Genomic DNA, 19,995 nt, shown 5'->3' on the forward strand with positions numbered 1-19,995 from the left:
AAATGTCTTTGATTAAACTAGTATTTTAATTATTTATTACAAGTTGAAATTGAGGTAGAATATGGGCGTGGTTTTTGAAGAAATTTCTGTAGATTTTCCCAGCATGAATTAGTTAAAAATTAAACAAAGTTTTGATATTTCTGAAATATTTTTATGCCCACAAACAAACAAAGATTCTCTAAATGAGATGATGGCAAGAATAAAAAAAATGAATGAACTCCTTTAATTACCTTTTAAATCGATTCGGTTTTATCATCCACTGATGAATGCCCCCTTTTTTGTAAACAAAAAAGACAAACGATAAAAATGAAAAGAATTATTTGTATGAAAGCACTGTCTCTATCTTTTTGTTGTAAATTATATAGTCTTACGCAATGTATATATTTTAAGATGCCCATCTTGATGATCTTTTGTTGTGTCTCCGACACAGGGCGATATTGTTATGAAAATTTAGTAAGTAGAAAATTCATCTAAAAATTCCTTCCGTCTGCTGAGTTAATCGTTTTTTGGGTGTTTTCGACAAGACTCTGTGAAAAGTAATGCACAAACTTGCGCAAGATATTAAATTTCTTGACGTACGTTACATAAAAAAAAATGACGTCCATCTATGCTTTGTGGGTGTGATGGTCAATTAAAGAGATTTTTTTGTGCATACACTTAACAATATTTTTTTGAGTGGCGGCTAATCTAGAGAAAGAAATCACTTGAGGAGAAACATTTAATTTCTTCTCAATTGAAGCGCAATCTCAAGAGGAGTGGTGCTTACCCACAGACCAATTTTGATCTCTTAATTGTCCATGGAGTTGATGAGGAATTACAGATGTCTCTCGGGAAAATCTTATGAGAATGCACGCGTTGCAGCAAAAGTCTGGGAAGCTTTATTTGAGTCAATTGCATTACAATTCGTCTTTCTTCTTAGCTTCTTTGTCAATCTTTTTCCAATGAGACCCGATCATATCAGCAGCTTTCTCACCAATCATTATTGTAGGTGCGTTTGTGTTTCCACTCGGGATAATTGGCATGATGCTAGCGTCCGCAACACGAAGCCCCTTGATGCCTCTGACTTTGAGTTCAGGATCAACAACAGCTTGAGGATCTGAGTCAGGTCCCATCTTTGCAGTTCCAACTGCATGGAAGGTAGATGTGGTCATGTAGCGAATGTAGCACTCCCAATAGGCATCTGAGTCTTTTTCCAAGATATCACAATTTGGTAATTTCACCTTAACTTCTTGAGCTTCATGCTTTCGATAGGAGGCAGTCTGAGACATTTTCTGTAAAATCCTTATAGCTCTAATAACTGTCTCCACTTCACTTTGATCCTCTAAATAATTTGCTGTGATCTTAGGGTATTCCAATGGATCTTTGCTTCGCAGTTCAATCTTTCCAGGGACTTTTTGTCTCATTAGAACGATGCCATGAATTAGAATATCTCCCGTTTTGTACTCATTCAAGAGAGACTTCTCGATATCCTGACTGAATCCATATTTCTTCAAAAATTGTTCAAAGATCGGTAATCCTCTCAGGAAGTGAATATTAAGAATCTGAACATCAGGCACGGAGCTCGTATCATTCTGTGTATTTATAAAGCCCATGATATCAGTCAAACCAATGCCTGAAAATGGTCCAATTTTGTGGAGAAAGTAGAGAAAGATATTATCAGCCATTTCTCTTTCCGCAGCAGCGGCATCAAAGCGTTCTGAAGTGTGGAATTTCAGGAAGTATGGCACAAAGATGTGATCCTGAAGATTAAGTCCAACAGAGAGATCCTTCTTGACTTCTATTCCCAATGATTCGAGATGTTTTGCTGGACCAATTCCCGAATGCATAAGGATTTGAGGGGTATTCACTGCACCAGCTGATAGGATGATCTCCCGTGAAGACTTGCTTTGGAACGTTTTATTTTTGTACAGAAATTCCACTCCTTCAGCTTCTCCCTGATCACTGAGAAGTACTTTCGTAACTTGAGCATTACGGATTACATGGAGATTTGTTCGATTCTCTGCTGGCTTCAGAAATGCTCTTGCAGTACTACACCTCTGACCTTTCTCAATAGTTCCAGTGGTAGCTCCCCAACCCATTTGATCAGCACCATTAATGTCTTCATTCTTCTTGTAGCCAATCTCTTGTGCTCCATTCATAATCACATTTCTCATTGTATCGGAAGCACTGTAGAATGTTTCGGTTTTTAGGGGGCCTCCTAGTGCGTGAAAATCACTCCCTGACATCTCAAAGAGATCCCGGTGCCTATTGTCTTGAGATCTTTTGAAATATCTCAAAACATCTTTGTACTTCCATCCTGTATTGCCCATCTTCTCCCATTCATCGTAATCATGACGATTTCCACGGACGTAAACCATCATGTTGATACTACTGCAGCCTCCAAGAAGTTTTCCACGTGGCCAGTAGATGCCTTTGGGATAGGCTAATCCCACACTATCTGATTTCTCCGCGTAGTACTGCCAATTGTATTCGTCTTGCAATACGCCGAAAGCAAGACCCGGTATCTGATAAATTTAATGATTCGTTATCAACTTATTGCAACACAAAGTTCATTGATTGATTAAAAAAAATTACCTCAGATTCCATTGGAGGATCTCCACCTGCTTCTAAAAGTAGAATTTTCCATTGTGGGTTTTCACTTAGGCGTCCAGCAACAACAGATCCTGCTGATCCAGCTCCAACAACAATAAAATCGTAATCGTCAAGGAATCCTGAGTAGTTTAAAGAAATTTTGTTTGATTTTTTTAAATTCTAGTTCCTATATTAAAATTAATTAAGAAAATAAACCTTTTTCAAGAAAAATATCTCCAACATCTCTCTTTTCCATTGAGGGAGGTTTGAAAGTGCATTGAGCTTGGAAAAGTTGATGAACAAGCACACTCGTGAGAATAGTTAGTGCACCCACTTGGGATGAATTGCAGGGGTACGGTGCGATCTCCATAATCACGCCCAAGTTGGCAGAGATATCTATAAATAAAGAAAACTCCACCTATTTAGTTCTTCTTATCAAGTAATCACGATCTCTTCCACACTGAGTCATTAAAACAAGTCGTTAAAGTAATGAAACTCACCGAAAGAATTGAAGCACAAAGCTTCGCAACCAAGATATGTGAAAACTTTTTTACCGCCTCTGAAGACAGTTGAATAAATACTGAGGGCACTGCTTCTGTGCACATTTTTGGGGATTTCTTATTTTATTTATTCATTATCTTATCGTCCATGATTGAGTGATTGACAAGAAAATCTTCTTAATTTCTAATGTTGAGTTTAAGACAAGAGTATTAGCTGTTAAATTGATAACGTGACATAGTTTTTAAGAAAGGAAAATTGGTACATTATTGTGAGAATTTTACAATTCTTCATGCTTGATGTCATACTTCCAGTCTTCCTTGATTAGATCAGCTCCCTTCTCACCAATCATGATCGTTGGAGCATTCGTGTTACTGGAAACAATATCTGGCATAATGCTAGCATCCACAACTCGCAGTCCTTTGATACCTTTAACCCTAAGTCGGGGATCAACGACAGCATCTTTATCAAATTCCGGGCCCATCTTGGCTGTTCCAGTAGGATGATAGAGAGTTGTAGCCATATGTCTTGTGTAGCACTCCCAGTAATTATCGGAATCGTACTCCAATCTATCGCACTCTGATAGTGGAAGTTTTATGTAATGACCTTCATGCTTCTTAAAAGTTTCCGTACTTAAGAACTTCATATAGAGACGAATGCCCCGGACAATGGTGTCTACATCTTCTTGTTCATCGAGGTAGTTTGCAAAGATCTTAGGGTAGTATTCGGGCTCCTTCCCTTTTAGTTCAATGCTGCCTTTGGATTTTTGATTCAGAAGAGTCACTAAGATTGCTCCAACATCGCCTTCTTGACTAGCATCCGTGACAGTTTTTGCAATTGACTGCTCATAACCGTAGGCTCCAAAGGCATAAATGAGCTCAGCAGATTGCCTTTTGAATGAGAAATGATGATATTGGATGTCAGGAAAAACGCTGTCGTTCTTCGTATTGACGAATCCCATACTATCAGATGTCCCAATATTTGAGAGTGGTCCATTTCGATGAATTAAGTATTTGTATACTTCTTCTCCTATATCTTCGGGGTTTCTTTCTGTTGCAGTTGATTTATGAAATTGAAAGAATAAAGGAACGATTACGTGATCCTGGAGATTCTGTCCAACTGGCAAATCTTTCACAACTTCAATTCCATGTTGTTTCAAATGATCTTTGGGTCCTATTCCTGAGAGCATTAGAAGATGCGGTGAATTGACAGATCCACCGGATACAATGACCTCTTTTTTGGCCTTAGCAATCAAGATCTTTTTACCATCTAGATTTACTTTTACTCCTGTAGCAGTTTTATCTTCAAACTCCACATTAAGAACTAATGCGTTCTTTACTACGTGAAGATTTGGTCTATTTTTCGCTGGAACTAGAAAAGCTCTAGCTGTGCTAGATCTCACACCTTTACTAGCTGATCCTTGGGCTATTCCAAATCCTATATGTTCTTCTGCATTGAAATCGTGTAAATACTTATAGCCAAGTTCTTTAGCTGCTTCTGGAAACATTAATTTTAAAGGATCTGTCGTGGAGAAGAATGAAACCTTCAATGGTCCATTTTTATTGTGGAATTTCTTCCCAATGGCATCATCAGCAACTTCACTATCCTCATTTCCCTCGGATTTCTTGAAGTAGTAAACGACATCCTTCCATCCCCAACCAGGATTGCCTTTTGCTTCCCATTGATCGTAGTCCCGACGATTTCCGCGAATGTAATTCATTGCATTGAATGTACTCGTTCCTCCCAGAAGTTTTCCACGAGGCCAGAAACTTCCATTTGGAATTGCTTTGCTGGCTTTATCGGAATATTCCGTTCTATAGCTCCAATCATAAACTGAATCCTGAAGGTAGAAATATATCGCAGGGATCTGAAATTAAAAAAATATTAAGTTTCTTATTAAATGCAAGTTTGATAAAACATTACTTCTACTTCAGCAGGAGGATCACCTCCTGCTTCCAAAAGCAAAACTTTCCAGTCTGGGTTTTCACTCAAACGACTCGCAACCACTGCACCGGCAGATCCTGATCCGACAACGATAAAATCGTATTCCTCGAATCCTGAAAAATATACGTTGATCACTTTGGATTTTTAATTTAATGTCGTTTGAGAATAAACACCTTTTTCCAACACTGTTGGGCCATAATCTTTAGGCCACATTTCTGGCGGAGAGATCGAACATTGAGCCGAAACAAGAGTATTAATTAAGAGACCGAGTAGTTGGTTAAGAGGTCCTGCACTCTGGGCTGCACAAGGTATCGTTAAGCCCTCCATTTTTTTTTCTTTAATGAAGAGCTGGAAAAATTTTTGAGAAAATTCGAAAACTTAAGTCCACTCAAGTCACTTAAAAATTCAACTACTCCAAGTGGAATTCTCCATTAAACTGGCGCTTATTAAGTAGAGAAGTACGAATGTATTTATAGCTGAACATGAGAGTCTTCTTCAAAATCTTATCATTTTTATCATAAAATTTTATTTACTGACCAACAATATTTGCCGATGCATTTTTTGCTCTTCCGAAAGACAAATTAGAGTTCATTTGGGACTGATATGGAATGGCTTTATCTCAATATATGAGGATGAGTAGCAAAATATTGTTATTATTATTTTATATAACTGCTGTTTTTGCTCTCATACTTGATGAAAATATTTCTTATCTCGAGTAAAAGTAATACACAAAATTGAATTATTTATATGAGGAACTCCAGGTGAATCTATTCAAAATAAAGTGAAGGTCAGATGAATCCAGTCTAAACTATAAACATGATAAGGATCAGTGGAATATGAAATCTTATTTATATTTTGATCTATTTTATTTATTCTCTAAATAAGTTTAACATTTCAAATACAATAGCTCTCTGCAGCTGCTATTTTACAACTCTTCATGCTTGATGTCATACTTCCAGTCTTCCTTGATTAGATCAGCTCCTTTCTCACCAATCATGATCGTTGGAGCATTTGTATTACCGGATACAATATCTGGCATAATGCTAGCATCCACAACACGCAGTCCTTTGATACCTTTAACCCTAAGTCGGGGATCAACGACGGTGTCCTTGTGGGATTCTGGACCCATCTTGGCTGTTCCAGTAGGGTGATAGAGAGTTGTAGCCATATGTCTTGTGTAGCACTCCCAGTACTTATCGGAATCGTACTCCAATCTATCGCACTCTGATAGTGGAAGTCTTATGTAATGACCTTCATGCTTCTTAAAAGTTTCCGTGGTCAGGAATTTCATATAGAGTCGAACACCTCGAATAATTGTGTCCACATCGTCTTTATCATCGAGGTAGTTTGCAAAGATCTTAGGGTAGTATTCGGGTTCCTTACCCTTCAATTCAATATATCCCTTCGATTTTTGATTCAAAAGTGTCACCAAGACAGCTCCAACATCTCCCTCCTGACTGGCTTCTTTAACAGTCTTCGCAATGGAATGATCGTATCCGAAAGCTCCAAAAGCGTACACAAGTTCAGCAGCCTTCTTCCTGAATGAGAAATGATGGTACTGAATGTCTGGGAAGACACTATCATTCTTCGTGTTAACAAAGCCCATACTATCAGAAGTTCCAATGCTAGACAGAGGGCCGCTTCGATGCATGAGATACTTGTACAACACTTCGCCAAGATCTTCCGCATTTCTCTCTGTTGCACTTGATTTGTGGAATTGGAAAAACAGAGGAACGATAACGTGATCCTGGAGATTCTGTCCAACAGGCAAGTCCTTTACAACCTTAATTCCGTGTTCTTTCAAGTGATCCTTTGGACCAATACCTGAGAGCATCAAAAGCTGTGGTGAATTGATGGCTCCACCGGATATGATAATTTCTTTTTTGGCTTTGGCAATCAAAGTCTTCTTGCCATCTACTTTAACCTTTACACCAGTTGCTGTTTTTCCATCAAGTTCAACATTAAGAACAAATGCATTCTTTACTACGTGGAGATTAGGCCTATCCTTTGCAGGAATGAGAAAAGCACGAGCTGTGCTGTATCTTACACCTTTGCTGGCAGATCCCTGTGCAATACCAAAACCGAGATGTTCCTCTCCATTGAAATCCTTAAGATACTTGTAGCCGAGATCTTTAGCTGCGTCGGGGAATACGTGTTTGAGTGGTTCTGTGTTGGAGAACCACGAAACTTTAAGAGGTCCATTTTTATTGTGGAACTTCTTTCCAACAGCATCATCAGCAACTTCAAAATCTTCATTTCCTTCGGACTTCTTAAAGTAGTAAACGACATCCTTCCATCCCCAACCAGTGTTGCCTTTAGCTTCCCATTGATCGTAATCTCGACGATTACCACGAATGTAGTTCATAGCATTAAGTCCACTAGTTCCACCCAAGAGTTTACCTCTGGGCCAGAAACTTCCACCAGGTATAGCTTTACTAGCTTTATCGGAATACTCTGTTCTGTATCTCCAGTCGTAGTCTGAGTCTTGAAGGTAGTAGAATGTTGCAGGAATCTGAAAAAAAAATCATCAACTTCTTTTAGTACAAACCATATAAAATTTAAGTTGAAATATTTTACCTCAACTTCAATTGGTGGATCCCCACCAGCTTCAAGAAGCAAAACTTTCCAGTCTGGGTTTTCACTCAAGCGACTGGCAACTACTGCTCCGGCAGATCCGGATCCAACGACAATAAAATCATATTCCTCGAATCCTACAAAATATACGGTGATCAGATTTGATTTCAATTTATTGCTTTTTGAAATTAAGCACCTTTTTCGAGCACTGATGGGCCATAATCTTTAGGCCACATTTCTGGTGGGGAGATCGAACATTGAGCCGAAACGAGGGAATTAATTAGGAGACCAAGTAATTGATTGAGAGGTCCTGCACTCTGGGCTGCACAAGGTATCGTTAAGCCCTCCATCTTCCTAGCTGAGAATGAAAGATAGAAACTTGTAAGAAAATGATGATCTTTTCACACTGCGACTTGTAATCACAAAACTTTTCGCACTCTTCAATCCACTTTTGCGAATTTACAAACTGACCTTGACTGTGACTTTGAGCAAAGTTTTCTTTTTGAGAATTTCAACTCTACCCGATGAAATAGTCCAACGTACTGGCGCTAAATAAATAGGCGAGTGGTGGATTTATAGCTGCACATAGAGACCCTCTTGAACATCTTATCACTTTTCGCTGAAAAATTAGATAATTTGCAGATAACCGAGGAAATGATGCTGATCTTTTTACATAAGTACACGTAAATTTACAATCTCCTGTTCAAAGTATTTGCATGGTATATAAAATTTATTAGCCCTACACTTGCACCGCTGAAAAGACTTTAAGAGAAGTCTTATCTTCAATTTGTTTATCAGCCGGCGACACTTACTAGTGCAGATTTTTTTCGTTTCTCTGAATGACAAATTAAAGTTCATTCGGGGCTGATATGAAATGGGTTTTATCTCAAAACATGGGGATGAGTAGCGAGTTTTGTTTATAAATTTTATGTATTGCTTTTATTGTTCCAAAATGCGATAAGGTATTCGCCATAAGAGGGAAGCGTAATCGATCAAAATCTAAAGAAGCTCGTAGTATGGTATTAGATGAATGGCCTTGTACAGAGATGAACTTGGAATTTGTTTTTGCTGAATCAATTATTTTTTAATACGTTTTTTTTTTATTCACACCGAACCATAAGAAATTCTTTTATTTTTATAAATTATTTTGTCCCAAGAATTTTTCTACAATTCCTGATGCTTAGCACCATCTTTCCAATCTTCCTTGATTAAGTCTGCACCCTTTTCTCCAATCATGATTGTAGCTGCATTTGTATTTCCCGAAACAATTTCAGGCATGATACTGGCATCGATTACCCTAAGTCCTTTTAGACCTCGAACTTGAAGACGAGGATTCACAACGGCTTCTTCGTCAGAATCAGGACCCATCTTTGCAGTACCAACAGGATGATAGAGAGTTGTAGACATATGTCTTGCATAGCATTCCCAATACTCATTGGTGTTGTACTTCAATTTATCACACTCCTTTAGAGGAATCTTCAAAGCTTCAGCTTCATTATTCTTGAATGTTTCCGTGTTTAGCATTTTCATGTAGATTTTTATTCCTCTAACAATGGTATCCACATCTTCCTGTTCATCAAAGTAATTTGCTTTAATTCGCGGTTGATACTCAAGTTCAGGTCCTCGTAGCTCAATACTTCCTCTTGATTTTGGATTAAGTAAGGTAACAAATACTGCTACAAGTTCTGCATCCTGACCAGCCTGTACAAGTGTATTGACAATTGAACCGTCATAGCCGAAAAGTCCAAAACAATATTTAATTTCTGCAGCTTTCTTCTTCAGAGAAAAGTGCAAGTATTGAATGTCAGGGAAAGCACTGTCGTTCTTAGTGTTAACAAAGCCCATTGTATCCACTGTTCCAAGACTTGAGAGAACACCAATCTTGTGAATGAGGTACATATAGACGGATTCGGCTACAACTTCTTGAGTCTTTTCGGCTGCACTTGATTTGTGGAATCTAAAGAAAATCGGAACAATGAGATGATCCTGAAGATTTTTCCCAACTGGTAAATCCTTAATAAGCGGTATTCGATTATCCTTGAGATGGTACTTTGGACCAATTCCTGAATGCATCAGAATATGCGGGGTATTCACTGTACCAGCGGATAGAATAACTTCCTTCTTGGCTTTGGCAATCATTATTTGCTTTGCATCTACATTCACTCGAACGCCAGTCACTTGATCCTTTCCATTAGTTTCCAAATTAAGGACATAGGCATTTTTAACAATGTGCAAATTGGGACGATCCTTAATTGGATTAAGGAAAGCTTTAGCTGTGCTAACCCTTTTGCTCCCTTGCACAGTTCCTTGTGCCTTCCCGAACCCTATGTGCTCTTCTCCATTGAAATCCGTCAAATGTTTGTATCCTAAATCTTCAGCTGCTTCCACAAAGACCTGCTTCAATGGATCATGATCAGGATAGAATTCTACATTGAGGGGCCCATTTTTTCCATGGAACTTCCCACCATCAGCGTCGGCAATTTCCTCATTTTGATTTGCTTCGGATTTTTTGAAGTATTGAAGGACATTTTTCCATCCCCACCCAGTGTTTCCTTTTGCTTCCCATTGATCAAAATCCCGACGATTCCCTCGAATGTAGAGCATAGCGTTAATGGAGCTGGAACCTCCTAAACCTCTTCCACGAGGCCAGTAACTTCCATCTGCAATTGATTTACTTGCTTTGTTGGATATCTCTGCTCGGTAATTCCAATCGAAATTTGTTTGTTGCAGAAATATGAAAGTCCCAGGAACCTAGGAAGGTTTTAGCAAATTTTTAGAATTATCCCAAGATTTGACAAATCATGTTAAAGCACATACTTCAGATTCTACAGGAGGATCACCTCCAGCTTCAAGGAGAAGAATTTTCCAATTTGCATTTTCGCTCAATCGATTGGCAACCACTGCGCCAGCTGACCCAGCTCCCACAATGATGAAATCATATTCTTCAAATCCTAATACATAATTTGAAAAAAAAACTGACCTTAATGACTTAAAAAAAACGAAAGCTCTACAAAAAATCTCATAGATTTTTTATTGAGGGAATGAGAGAAAAAAATTAATTATGTCATACCTTTCTCCAATGCTGTAGGTCCATAATCTTGGGGCCACATTTCAGGCGGCGATAGGGCGCACTGTGCCGCAAGAAGCGTGTTGATAAGGAGCCCAATAAGTTGGTTTGCCGGTCCCGCGCTTTGGGCGGCGCACGGCAATGTGAGTGGATCCATGCGTCACGAAGTCTCACAAATTGATTAATCTGCAAATTAGACATTCAAAATGTTTGCGAACTTTTTTTGTCCAGTGCTTATCGAGTCACAAAAAGCGATATGGTGGCCAAAAATACACCAAAAATTCATGAGCTTCTAAGGCATACACTCCTAAGCAAAAATAAAATGAACCAACCAGGGTAATTTTAATCTCACTTTGACTTACAATTTCACTTGATTGAATAATCAAGTTGGAATTTTTCAATTTTACTTCGTGTCTCTGTATCCAACAACCTTGCACTGAAGTTTGTGGAGAAGATGTTTGGAAAAAATACGAACTGTTCCCCTTGAAAACTCTTTGAATACTGAGGTTGAGAATAGCCGAGAATAAGATTTTAACTCTCTATAATATAACTATGAGTCACATATCTTATCGTTTGTGACTTGAAATTATAATCCCTGATATAAAAGAATTTTGTTCTATAAAAGAGTAATTTCCGACCGCGAATACTGCATCAATTAGACAGTTTTTCACGAGCAACAGTTTAGGAGCTCATTTAAAAGAGATATCACGAAATTGCAAATAATTTCAAGAAGTTAATGAAAAAGTTCGTTGGCTTTTTGCTTTAAGATTTTTACATTTTAATCCTTAATTTGGCTCAAATTGAATTTTAACAATTTTTAACCTCAATTTATCCAATGAATACGAATTTTTAGAATCTCTTTACTGGAAAATGAAAGGACTAAAATAATAGTCTGACGAAGCTTCTAATTTACTAAATTAAAAAAAAAAACTTTGCAAATGTGTTGAAAACCGAGAGAAATTTTTTTTTATTCTTGCAATTTTCTTACAATTTTCGTTTTATGTACAAATAAAATAGAGCAAACGAACTTTTTCACTTACCTGAAAATTTTGTAAACTTTTATACCACCAACAATCCACCACCGGAATGTTCTCAAATCTTTAATGTTTAACAATAGTCTGAAAATTTTTTATGATGCTACAATATTTTTATTTTGAACTAAAAAGAAAACATATTTTACTTTAATGTTTGTACTACACAACGTGCTTTAACGCGCACATTTCAAATGAATGCAAAAAATGCCGTGAATGTGAAAAAAAGTTTTTAGTAATATATAATTAGTCTTACAATAAAAATTTTTAATGTAATGATATTTAATTTGAGATTTTCTTGTGTGTCATAAACAAGTTTTTAATATGGACAATATTCTTTTAAGTTTAATTCTATGCGTAAAAATGAAATTAAAACATTCTTTAAAGAATGTCGTATTTTTGAAATATAAAAAGGATATTTTTTTTTATTTTCTTAGAATAAATTGTTTGTTAATTTTTAATGCTGAAGCTATTACTGCTCGTTAAACTTTGACATCATTTATTAAATTAAACACCTACTGAAGGTACAAAAATTTTTCAGAATGAAGAAAAAAATAGATAACTGGTAGCAAACTTTTATTTCAATATCATTCTAAAAACAAAACTTGTTTATTTATTCTTTCTTTTCACCTTCAACATTTTTCTTTTCTTCATTCTTCTGATCGTCATCGGTTTGTTCTTGTTCCTCATAAGCTTCTCCTGAAGTATCTTTATCGAATTTCCTCCATTCTTCTTTGATCATATCAGCTCCCTTTTCTCCAATCATAGCCGCTGCAGCATTGGTATTGGCACTAATAATAACAGGCATAATGCTGGCATCAACTACTCGTAGTCCTTTGACTCCTCTTACTTTCAATTCATCATCAACAACTGCATCTGCATCAGACAGTGGTCCCATCTTTGCTGTTCCAACAGGATGATACATTGAGGTGCCCATGTGTCGAATGTAGCACTCCCAGTATTCATCTGCGTCATAGTCGAGAAGTTCGCAGTTTGGCAAGTCAATCTTTAGCTGTACTGGCTCATGGTATTTGTAGGCCTCTGTCTTTACGTACTCTTGAATGCGCCTAATGCCACGAATAGCTGTCTCCATGTCAGACCTTCCAGCAGCGTAGTTGGGGAAGATTTTAGGATGATCGAATGGATCCGTACTACGTAGCTCGATTTTCCCAGGAATTTCTGGCTTTAGAATGGTAATCATCAGACAGACAATATCGTATTTTTCATGAGCTTTCTGGAAGTATTTCTCAATTCCAGTTGAAAATTGCATTGCTTCCAAGTATCCTTTGAAATGTGGTGCTAAGCGCCTGAAGTACATCGTGTGGAATTGAATATCAGGATAGAGTAGAGAGTTATTGACGGTGTTGTAGAAGCCTACGAGATTGGTCATGCCGACCCCAGCTAGTGAGCCTCTCTGATGCATAAAATAGGAGTAAACACTATCAGTTAGATCCTGTGGCCTTGTAGTGGGTTCCTTATTCTGATGCAATCCAATGTAAATGGGAATGGCGAAATGATCCTGAAGATTTTTTCCTACAGCCAAGTCTTTCTTAACGGGTATTTTCAACTCTTCAAGATGTTTCTTTGGTCCAATTCCAGAGAGAATTAAAACTTGAGGAGTATTAACAGTTCCTGCCGACAAGATAGTTTCTCTCTTGGCTTTCACATTGAGTATCTTGTCCTTTAAACTGAGTTCAATGCCTTCAACTTCATTGTTCTCATTTAGGTTCACTTTTCTCACATGGGCATGTTTGACGATGTGCAAGTTTGTTCGATTTGCAGCTTGAATTAGGAATCCTTTGGCTGGACTACATCTGCGCCCATCGTTAGTTGTTCCAAAGACATTTGCCCATCCAATGTGCTTATCAGCATTGATATCCATATGCTCGATCTCTCCGAGTTCAAAAGCACCCTCCTCAACAACGATCTTCATCATTTCTACATCGTGGAAATAGTCAATTTTCTGTGGGCCACCTTTGCTGTGATATTGATTCCCAGTCAGTTCAAAAAGATGCTCAATTTTGTTGTCTTCAGATCGCTTAAAGTATTTGATGACCTTCTCCCAATTCCACCCAGGATTGCCAAGCTCTTCCCACGTATCGTAGTCTTTCTTGTTTCCCCTGATGTACAAATTAGCATTAGTCGATCCTGAGCCACCTAGAAGCTTACCCCGAGGCCAGTAGTGACCTTTCTTGTATCCTAGACCTGTATTTGATTTTTCCGTATAATACTCCCAATCGTATTTTGTTCTAAAGAGCGACATATACAATCTAGGAATCTGTAATGAAGCAAAAGTAATTATATACAAAATATTCTTACCTTTGCACTGTGTTGCAGCCATGATGAAGCTCAGACAAAAAACATTTGCTATTGATTATGAAAATGAAGATTGTATGTCGTATGAAATTCTTTGAAAAACGTGTTAAAAAGACATTTATTTCGCATATAATGATTCTAACACTTTACAATTCTTCGTGTTTCTCCTGCCAATCCTCCTTAATCATATCTGATGCCTTCTCACCGATCATAATTGTGGGAGCATTAGTATTTCCAGATACAACTTCTGGCATGATACTGGCATCAGCCACACGAAGACCCTTAATACCCTTCACCTTCAATCTAGGATCTACAACAGCATCCTTGTCAGTATCTGGTCCCATTTTGGCTGTTCCAGCTGGATGGTAGAGAGTTGTAACCAAGTTTCTGGTGTAACACTCCCAGTATTCTTCACTCTCAAATTCAAGTTTATCGCATTCGGGAATAGGAACTCGAATGAATTTGGCTTCATTTGCCTTGAAAGCTTCAGTAGGTAGGAATTTGTCATAGTAGATCTTAATTCCCCTGATGAATGTATCAACGTCGGCCTTTTCTTCCAAGTAGCCTGAATAAATTTTCGGTTTGTGCTCAGGTTCATTGCTTCTCAAGACAATCTTTCCTCTTGAAACTGGATTCAGTAGAGTAACGAGTACCATAATAACGTCCTGATCCTTGTTCTCCTTGATCACAGTCTCAACTATTGGTTGCTCAAAGGAGATAGTTGATAGAACAAAGAATAATTCAGGAGCTAACTTCTTGAATGAGAAATGATGGTACTGAATATCTGGGAATACACTGTCATTCTTAGTATTGACAAATCCCATTGTATCGATTGTGCCGTGATTTGTGAGCATTCCGATGTTGTGGATCAGGTACATATACATGGCATCGTTGATTTCTTCCCTACTAACTGAGAGAGCATCAGATTTGTGGAAACCGAAGAATAGTGGAACAATTGGATGATCCTGAAGGTTTCTTCCTACTGCTAAATTCTTGACAACAGGGATCTTCATTTTCTTCAAATGCTTCTCTGGTCCAATACCCGAAAGCATCAAGATTTGTGGTGTATTAATGGCTCCAGCTGACAAGACAACTTCCTTCTTTGCCTTTGCAATTAATTCTTTCGTTCCGTTGATGTTCACTTTAACTCCAGTTACTGTATCCTTGTCCATCTGGAGATCGATGACATGAGCCAGCTTAACGATGTGCAAATTCGGACGTTCCTTTACTGGGTTCAAGAAAGCTTTAGCTGCACTGTGGCGACGCCCGTTGTGAATAGTTCCTTGAATTTGAGCAAATCCAATGTAGTTTTCACCATTCACATCATCCAGATTTTCATATCCAACTTCATCAGCAGCTCCTGTTATAATAAACTTGAGTGGCTCTGTACTGGCAAATAGTTCAACCTTCAGAGGTCCTTCTCTTGCGTGGAATTTCCCTTCTTCACTTTCGGAAATTAATTCATCCTTATTGCCTTCGGACTTTTTGAAATATTCCAGAACATCCTTCCATCCCCATCCTGTATTCCCGTTTGCCTCCCACTGATCGTAATCCCGACTATTGCCTCGAATGTAAACCATGGCATTAATTGAGCTCGAGCCTCCCAACATTTTGCCGCGTGGCCAGAAGCTACCATTTTTAATGGATTTACTGGCCTTATCGGACTTTTCAGCGCGGAAATCCCAATCGTACTTCGAATGTTGCATGGAGAAAAAGAGGTTGGGAATCTAAAATAGAAACAACAGGAAGCAATTAGGTAGTTTCTATTCTTCAAAGCAAGGCTTCTATATCGAATCTAATTAGAATTAAGTTAGAATTTTTGAAATCAACATGCAACATGAACGTTTTCAGATTCTACAGTCGCGAAATGAGTTTTATTTAGAAGTTCAATTAGAATTAAATCCCAGACTTTTCCCTATTAAAGTTTTATCAAAAGTAATTTAAAATAACTTTAAAGATTTCTTATGATAATAAGGTTTATTCTTCGTATCCGTAACAGATCTAAAATACCCATATCCGTTAGTAAAAATATTTTGAGATTAAAGATTTTAGTATATCATGCAGTTATTTAGGGAGATTCTTAGAGTTCTTGACGTGTAGCTAGAGATTCTTTGGCAATCCAGTCTTCTTTGATAATGTCCGATGCTCTTTCTCCAATCATTACTGTTGGAGCAGCAATTCCACCACTTGGAAGGCTCGGCATTATGCTCGCATCCACAACTCTGAGTCCACTGACTCCTCTCACATTAAGCCGGGGATCAACGACAGCATTACGATCAGTATCTGGTCCCATTCTGGCAGTTCCCACCGAATTGTATGCAGTTGTAACCATTTGTCTGCAGTAGCAATCCCAATATCGTTTAGTTCCATCATTTATGCCGCATGTAAGAATGGGAATTTGTAGTTCTGCAATCATATGCTGCTGGAAGGCCATTGTGAGGAGAAAATTCTTTTGCATTTCAATTCCACGTACAAGAGTGTCCAAATCATCGCGTTTCTCCAAGTATTTGTTGCTTATTAGCAAAGTATCGAGAGGATTAGCCGTTTGCATTTTCAATTTTCCAAATGATTTCGGTTGTAGGAGTATAATCCAGGCTACCAAGAGATCTCCTTGTTCTATAGCAGATTCCAGAGCTCTGGTTACACTCTCTTCGTATCCCATAATTTCCAGGAACTTGGGGAAGATCGCTTTGTCACCCATCTTGAAGAGATTGTACTGAAATTGAATATCTGGGAAGCGATCTGTTAAGTTAACCGTGTTGAAGAATCCTACAAAATCCAAAATATGTCCCTCAGAGATGTTTCTCTTGGTTTTGGGATTTTCATGAAGAATGGCACAGCTATTTGATCTAGAAGATTTCTTCCTACAGGCAAATCTGTGACCATTGGAATGTTCAGTTTTTTCATATATTTTTGAGGACCTATTCCGGAAAGCATAAGAATTTGTGGAGTGTTGATGACTCCTGCGGACAGGATTACTTCTTTTCTTGCATTTACGAGCATCTCAGTCATTCGGTTGAAAGTCAAGTAAACTCCAGTTGCAGTTACAGTCAGAGGATCGATCTTAACTTTCGTTATGTGCGCATTCTTGATTACATGGAGATTAGGACGATCTCGTGCTGGAACTAAGTAAGCTCTTGCCGTACTATACCTCGTACCATTGTCGATGGTAGCAGAAGCACTGCCAAATCCTAAATACTCTTCCCCGTAGATATCTGAGATTATTCGATGCCCAAGTTCAATTGCTGCATTTTGGAGGACATCCCTCATGGGATCTGTACTGCGGAAGGTGTTAATTTTAAGAGGTCCTCCTCTACCATGATTAGTAGCTGCCACAGTGTTCATCAACTGTTCATTAATCATATCTTCGGATTTTTTAAAATATGGCAAAACTGACATCCACCCCCATCCGGTATTCCTGTCCATCTCCCATCGATCGTAATCACGGCTATTTCCGCGAAGGTGTAGCATGTTATTTATCCCACTTGTCCCCCCAAGGAATTTTCCACGTGACCATAGAACACCATTAGGTTGACTCAAGCTTGACTTCTTGGACGGTGCCGTCCGGAAGTTCCAATCATGCTGGGTATTTTGGAGAATGGATTGCATGCTAGGCATCTTTTATGAGAGATTGTTTTAAAAGCAAAGCCCCCAAAAAGAAAGAAAAAAATCAACATGCAAGAGAAGCCAATTTTTTGGGGAAAATGTTAGCAAAGCGTTATGTTAAACTTTCCAATAAAACCAAACGGTACAGAGTTAATGGGTTAATGGGATGAAAAATTTTGAAAAAAAAATGTTAAAAAATATTCACTTTAAAATTCTTACCTCGGATTCTATGGGAGGATCCCCGCCAGCTTCGAGAAGCAAAACTTTCCAATTAGGATTTTCACTCAAACGACTAGCTACTACTGATCCTGCTGAACCAGCACCCACAACAATGAAGTCATACTCCTCAAATCCTTTTGAAAAAAAAAAGGAATTTGTTTTTATTAAAAATAAATTAATTTTTATGTTTTTAATTTAATTTATATATTTAATCCATTTCATGAATTTAATATTCAACATAAATCTCATTACCTTTCTCAAGTGCCGTCGGTCCATAATCCTTTGGCCACATATCAGGTGGCGATAGGGCACATTGCGAAGCAAGAAGCGTGTTGATAAGCAGGCCAATCAATTGATTTGCCGGCCCCACACTCTGTGAAGCGCATGGCAATGTGAACGTATCCATTTGCCACGAATACCCACGAACTGCTGGCTAATCTGCAAATTGAGAAGTTAATTCCAATTAAATTTCTCCCATCTTGGTTATTTTTTGTTCGTTGCTGTTGCGTCGTCTTATCGCGAAAATTGCGAGAAATACAACGCGCCTACAAGATAGCCGTCCTGGTTAACCTATGCGAATACACAAAATGATAAGGTCAAGAGATCCCACTAAAGCTACCTTATCGTCTGGTGGGCCATAAAACATATACCCAACACTTTTACTTTGATAAAAATAAACATTTTGCTTTTTATTGGTCCACGTCGGAGTGGAAAATTGCTTCTGAAAATTTCCCAGTGCTCCAAATAAAAAATTCTTTGATTGGATTTCGTGATAAATGATTGATGGGACGCCACTTGGCCAACATCAAATTAATTCGAGTGAGATATGGCTTTAAAACTTCTTCAAAACTGAGAGTGGATGATTTGATCAGAAGAATATGGGCTGAGCCTTTGTTTTGGAGGGAAAAAATTGAAAAATTTCAACTCAGCAATAAAAAAAATTGATAAGGAAATGTTTTCTTTAAATTAAATTGAACTTAAAATGTTTTGCAATAATCTATTTTAAGAAATTATGTAACGCCTAATTGAGAAGAAAGAAATTTAAATGATTTGTAATTAAAGCTAAAAAAATTCTGAATTTTTATATCACGCATGAAATAAATTATAAAATCTCAAGACTAATTTAATGACATATTTTAGTAAATTTTATTATCTTCTCAATTCAACATAAATGTTTTCTTTTATAATGTTTTATCTTCACTAAACTAACCAATTAGTTAAACATTTTTCTTCTATTTTTCTGTTTTTACAAGCTATAAGTTCTTAAACCGATTAAACCGACATTTCCTTCTAAAAAAACATTTATGAAGGTTTTCTTTTGAGATTTTACAAAAGAATATGAATGCGTATAAATTTTCTTATCAATAATTTTGCATTTTCACATAAAACGAATTAAATATTCTGCTTCTTTCCCCATAAAAATGATAAGAATGATAATCATAGTTTCTCCACTTGACTAATGAAAAAGTTTTGATCGCTTTAACTTGCTCTTCACAGAATATTTTCTCACTCACCAAGAAATGCTTAAGGAAAAATCTCAACTTCACTGCTCCCGAATTGAAATCAATCCGAATTACTCGATGGCACTTTTAACATTGACTGACTCTTTCGGTTATTGTGCGAGTTTCTATCCATTGCGCTATCTTATCAACGTGCGGTGGAGAGAGCCCATTGGCAGGGGACGCACTTGAGGAGCGAGAGAATATCGAGCGCGTAATTCAAATTATGAGCTTCTTATCTTGGGATTTTTTCTTTTCTTTGCTTAATATTTAAAACATTGTATGGCTTTTCTTTTGCTTACCTGAAGATTCTCTGTGTGGCGACGTGTGGCTGAAATTCCTCCCGAAGACTCCTTTCTCTGTGACAAGAAAAGTTTTGCGATAAATCCCGCACAAAATTGTGTGGCGTAGAAATGGAAAATTATTTGCACTATGACACACACATGTGATGCGAGATAAAAGGCAGACAACAATAAAGATGCATCCAAAGGTAAACTTAAATATTTACTTAGAAGATTAGTTTGTGTGATGGCTAATGTTTTTGATGCGCCACACAGAATCAACTTGCCCTCGTCAGTGCTTCCGATGTACTGACTTTCACTTATAATGTCTCTCTAGGAGAAATTTAAGAAAACCCAGTGCAGCATTTCAAACTTGTTCCAAGACGCTA

At 37.7% G+C, this 19,995-nt stretch overlaps 7 protein-coding genes across 14 annotated transcripts in view; 1 reads left to right on the plus strand and 6 right to left on the minus strand.

The window, feature by feature from the left end:
- LOC129787150 (flotillin-2) overlaps window positions 1-19,995 on the plus strand; it is a 131,420-nt gene that overhangs the window by 66,514 nt on the left and 44,911 nt on the right. The gene's annotated exons all lie outside the window — the stretch shown is intronic.
- On the minus strand, window positions 856-3,859 carry LOC129787128 (glucose dehydrogenase [FAD, quinone]-like). The gene is made up of 4 exons (XM_055822464.1): window positions 3,072-3,859; window positions 2,788-2,967; window positions 2,575-2,711; window positions 856-2,504 (listed from the first exon to the last, which is right to left on the minus strand). The coding sequence occupies exons 2-4, from the start codon at window positions 2,939-2,941 to the stop codon at window positions 897-899; spliced, it is 1,899 nt and encodes a 632-aa protein (XP_055678439.1). The 5' UTR covers window positions 2,942-2,967; window positions 3,072-3,859; the 3' UTR covers window positions 856-896.
- LOC129787135 (glucose dehydrogenase [FAD, quinone]-like) lies at window positions 3,176-5,736 on the minus strand. Its single transcript, XM_055822472.1, has 3 exons — window positions 5,187-5,736; window positions 4,993-5,126; window positions 3,176-4,936 (listed from the first exon to the last, which is right to left on the minus strand). Exons 1-3 carry the CDS (start codon window positions 5,338-5,340, stop codon window positions 3,350-3,352), a joined length of 1,875 nt encoding a protein of 624 aa, XP_055678447.1. The 5' UTR covers window positions 5,341-5,736; the 3' UTR covers window positions 3,176-3,349.
- Window positions 5,861-8,130, minus strand: LOC129787132 (glucose dehydrogenase [FAD, quinone]-like). Its single transcript, XM_055822468.1, has 4 exons — window positions 8,059-8,130; window positions 7,784-7,945; window positions 7,591-7,724; window positions 5,861-7,525 (listed from the first exon to the last, which is right to left on the minus strand). Exons 2-4 carry the CDS (start codon window positions 7,935-7,937, stop codon window positions 5,939-5,941), a joined length of 1,875 nt encoding a protein of 624 aa, XP_055678443.1. The 5' UTR covers window positions 7,938-7,945; window positions 8,059-8,130; the 3' UTR covers window positions 5,861-5,938.
- On the minus strand, window positions 8,646-11,285 carry LOC129787133 (glucose dehydrogenase [FAD, quinone]-like). Of its 3 annotated transcripts, none has more exons than XM_055822470.1 (4): window positions 10,987-11,285; window positions 10,658-10,840; window positions 10,405-10,538; window positions 8,646-10,338 (listed from the first exon to the last, which is right to left on the minus strand). In XM_055822470.1, exons 2-4 carry the CDS (start codon window positions 10,809-10,811, stop codon window positions 8,752-8,754), a joined length of 1,875 nt encoding a protein of 624 aa, XP_055678445.1. In that variant the 5' UTR covers window positions 10,812-10,840; window positions 10,987-11,285; the 3' UTR covers window positions 8,646-8,751. The 3 variants fall into 3 exon arrangements, with proteins under 3 accessions (XP_055678445.1, XP_055678444.1, XP_055678446.1); XM_055822469.1 differs by having other exon boundaries at window positions 11,017-11,284; XM_055822471.1 differs by lacking the exon at window positions 10,987-11,285 and adding an exon at window positions 10,930-10,947.
- Window positions 12,245-19,912, minus strand: LOC129787126 (glucose dehydrogenase [FAD, quinone]-like). 5 transcript variants are annotated; one of them, XM_055822459.1, is made up of 5 exons: window positions 19,834-19,912; window positions 19,628-19,684; window positions 18,079-18,264; window positions 17,827-17,960; window positions 14,102-15,728 (listed from the first exon to the last, which is right to left on the minus strand). In XM_055822459.1, the coding sequence occupies exons 3-5, from the start codon at window positions 18,230-18,232 to the stop codon at window positions 14,148-14,150; spliced, it is 1,869 nt and encodes a 622-aa protein (XP_055678434.1). In that variant the 5' UTR covers window positions 18,233-18,264; window positions 19,628-19,684; window positions 19,834-19,912; the 3' UTR covers window positions 14,102-14,147. The 5 variants fall into 5 exon arrangements, with proteins under 5 accessions (XP_055678432.1, XP_055678434.1, XP_055678435.1 ...); XM_055822460.1 differs by having other exon boundaries at window positions 19,769-19,912; XM_055822457.1 differs by lacking the exons at window positions 14,102-15,728; window positions 19,628-19,684; window positions 19,834-19,912 and adding exons at window positions 12,245-13,963; window positions 19,341-19,465.
- LOC129787162 (ecdysone oxidase-like) lies at window positions 14,102-17,537 on the minus strand. Its single transcript, XM_055822519.1, has one exon. The coding sequence runs from the start codon at window positions 16,700-16,702 to the stop codon at window positions 16,082-16,084; it is 621 nt and encodes a 206-aa protein (XP_055678494.1). The 5' UTR covers window positions 16,703-17,537; the 3' UTR covers window positions 14,102-16,081.

Source organism: Lutzomyia longipalpis, chromosome 1, assembly GCF_024334085.1.
Source record: "Lutzomyia longipalpis isolate SR_M1_2022 chromosome 1, ASM2433408v1".
In the NCBI taxonomy this organism is placed as follows: Eukaryota; Metazoa; Arthropoda; class Insecta; order Diptera; family Psychodidae; genus Lutzomyia; species Lutzomyia longipalpis.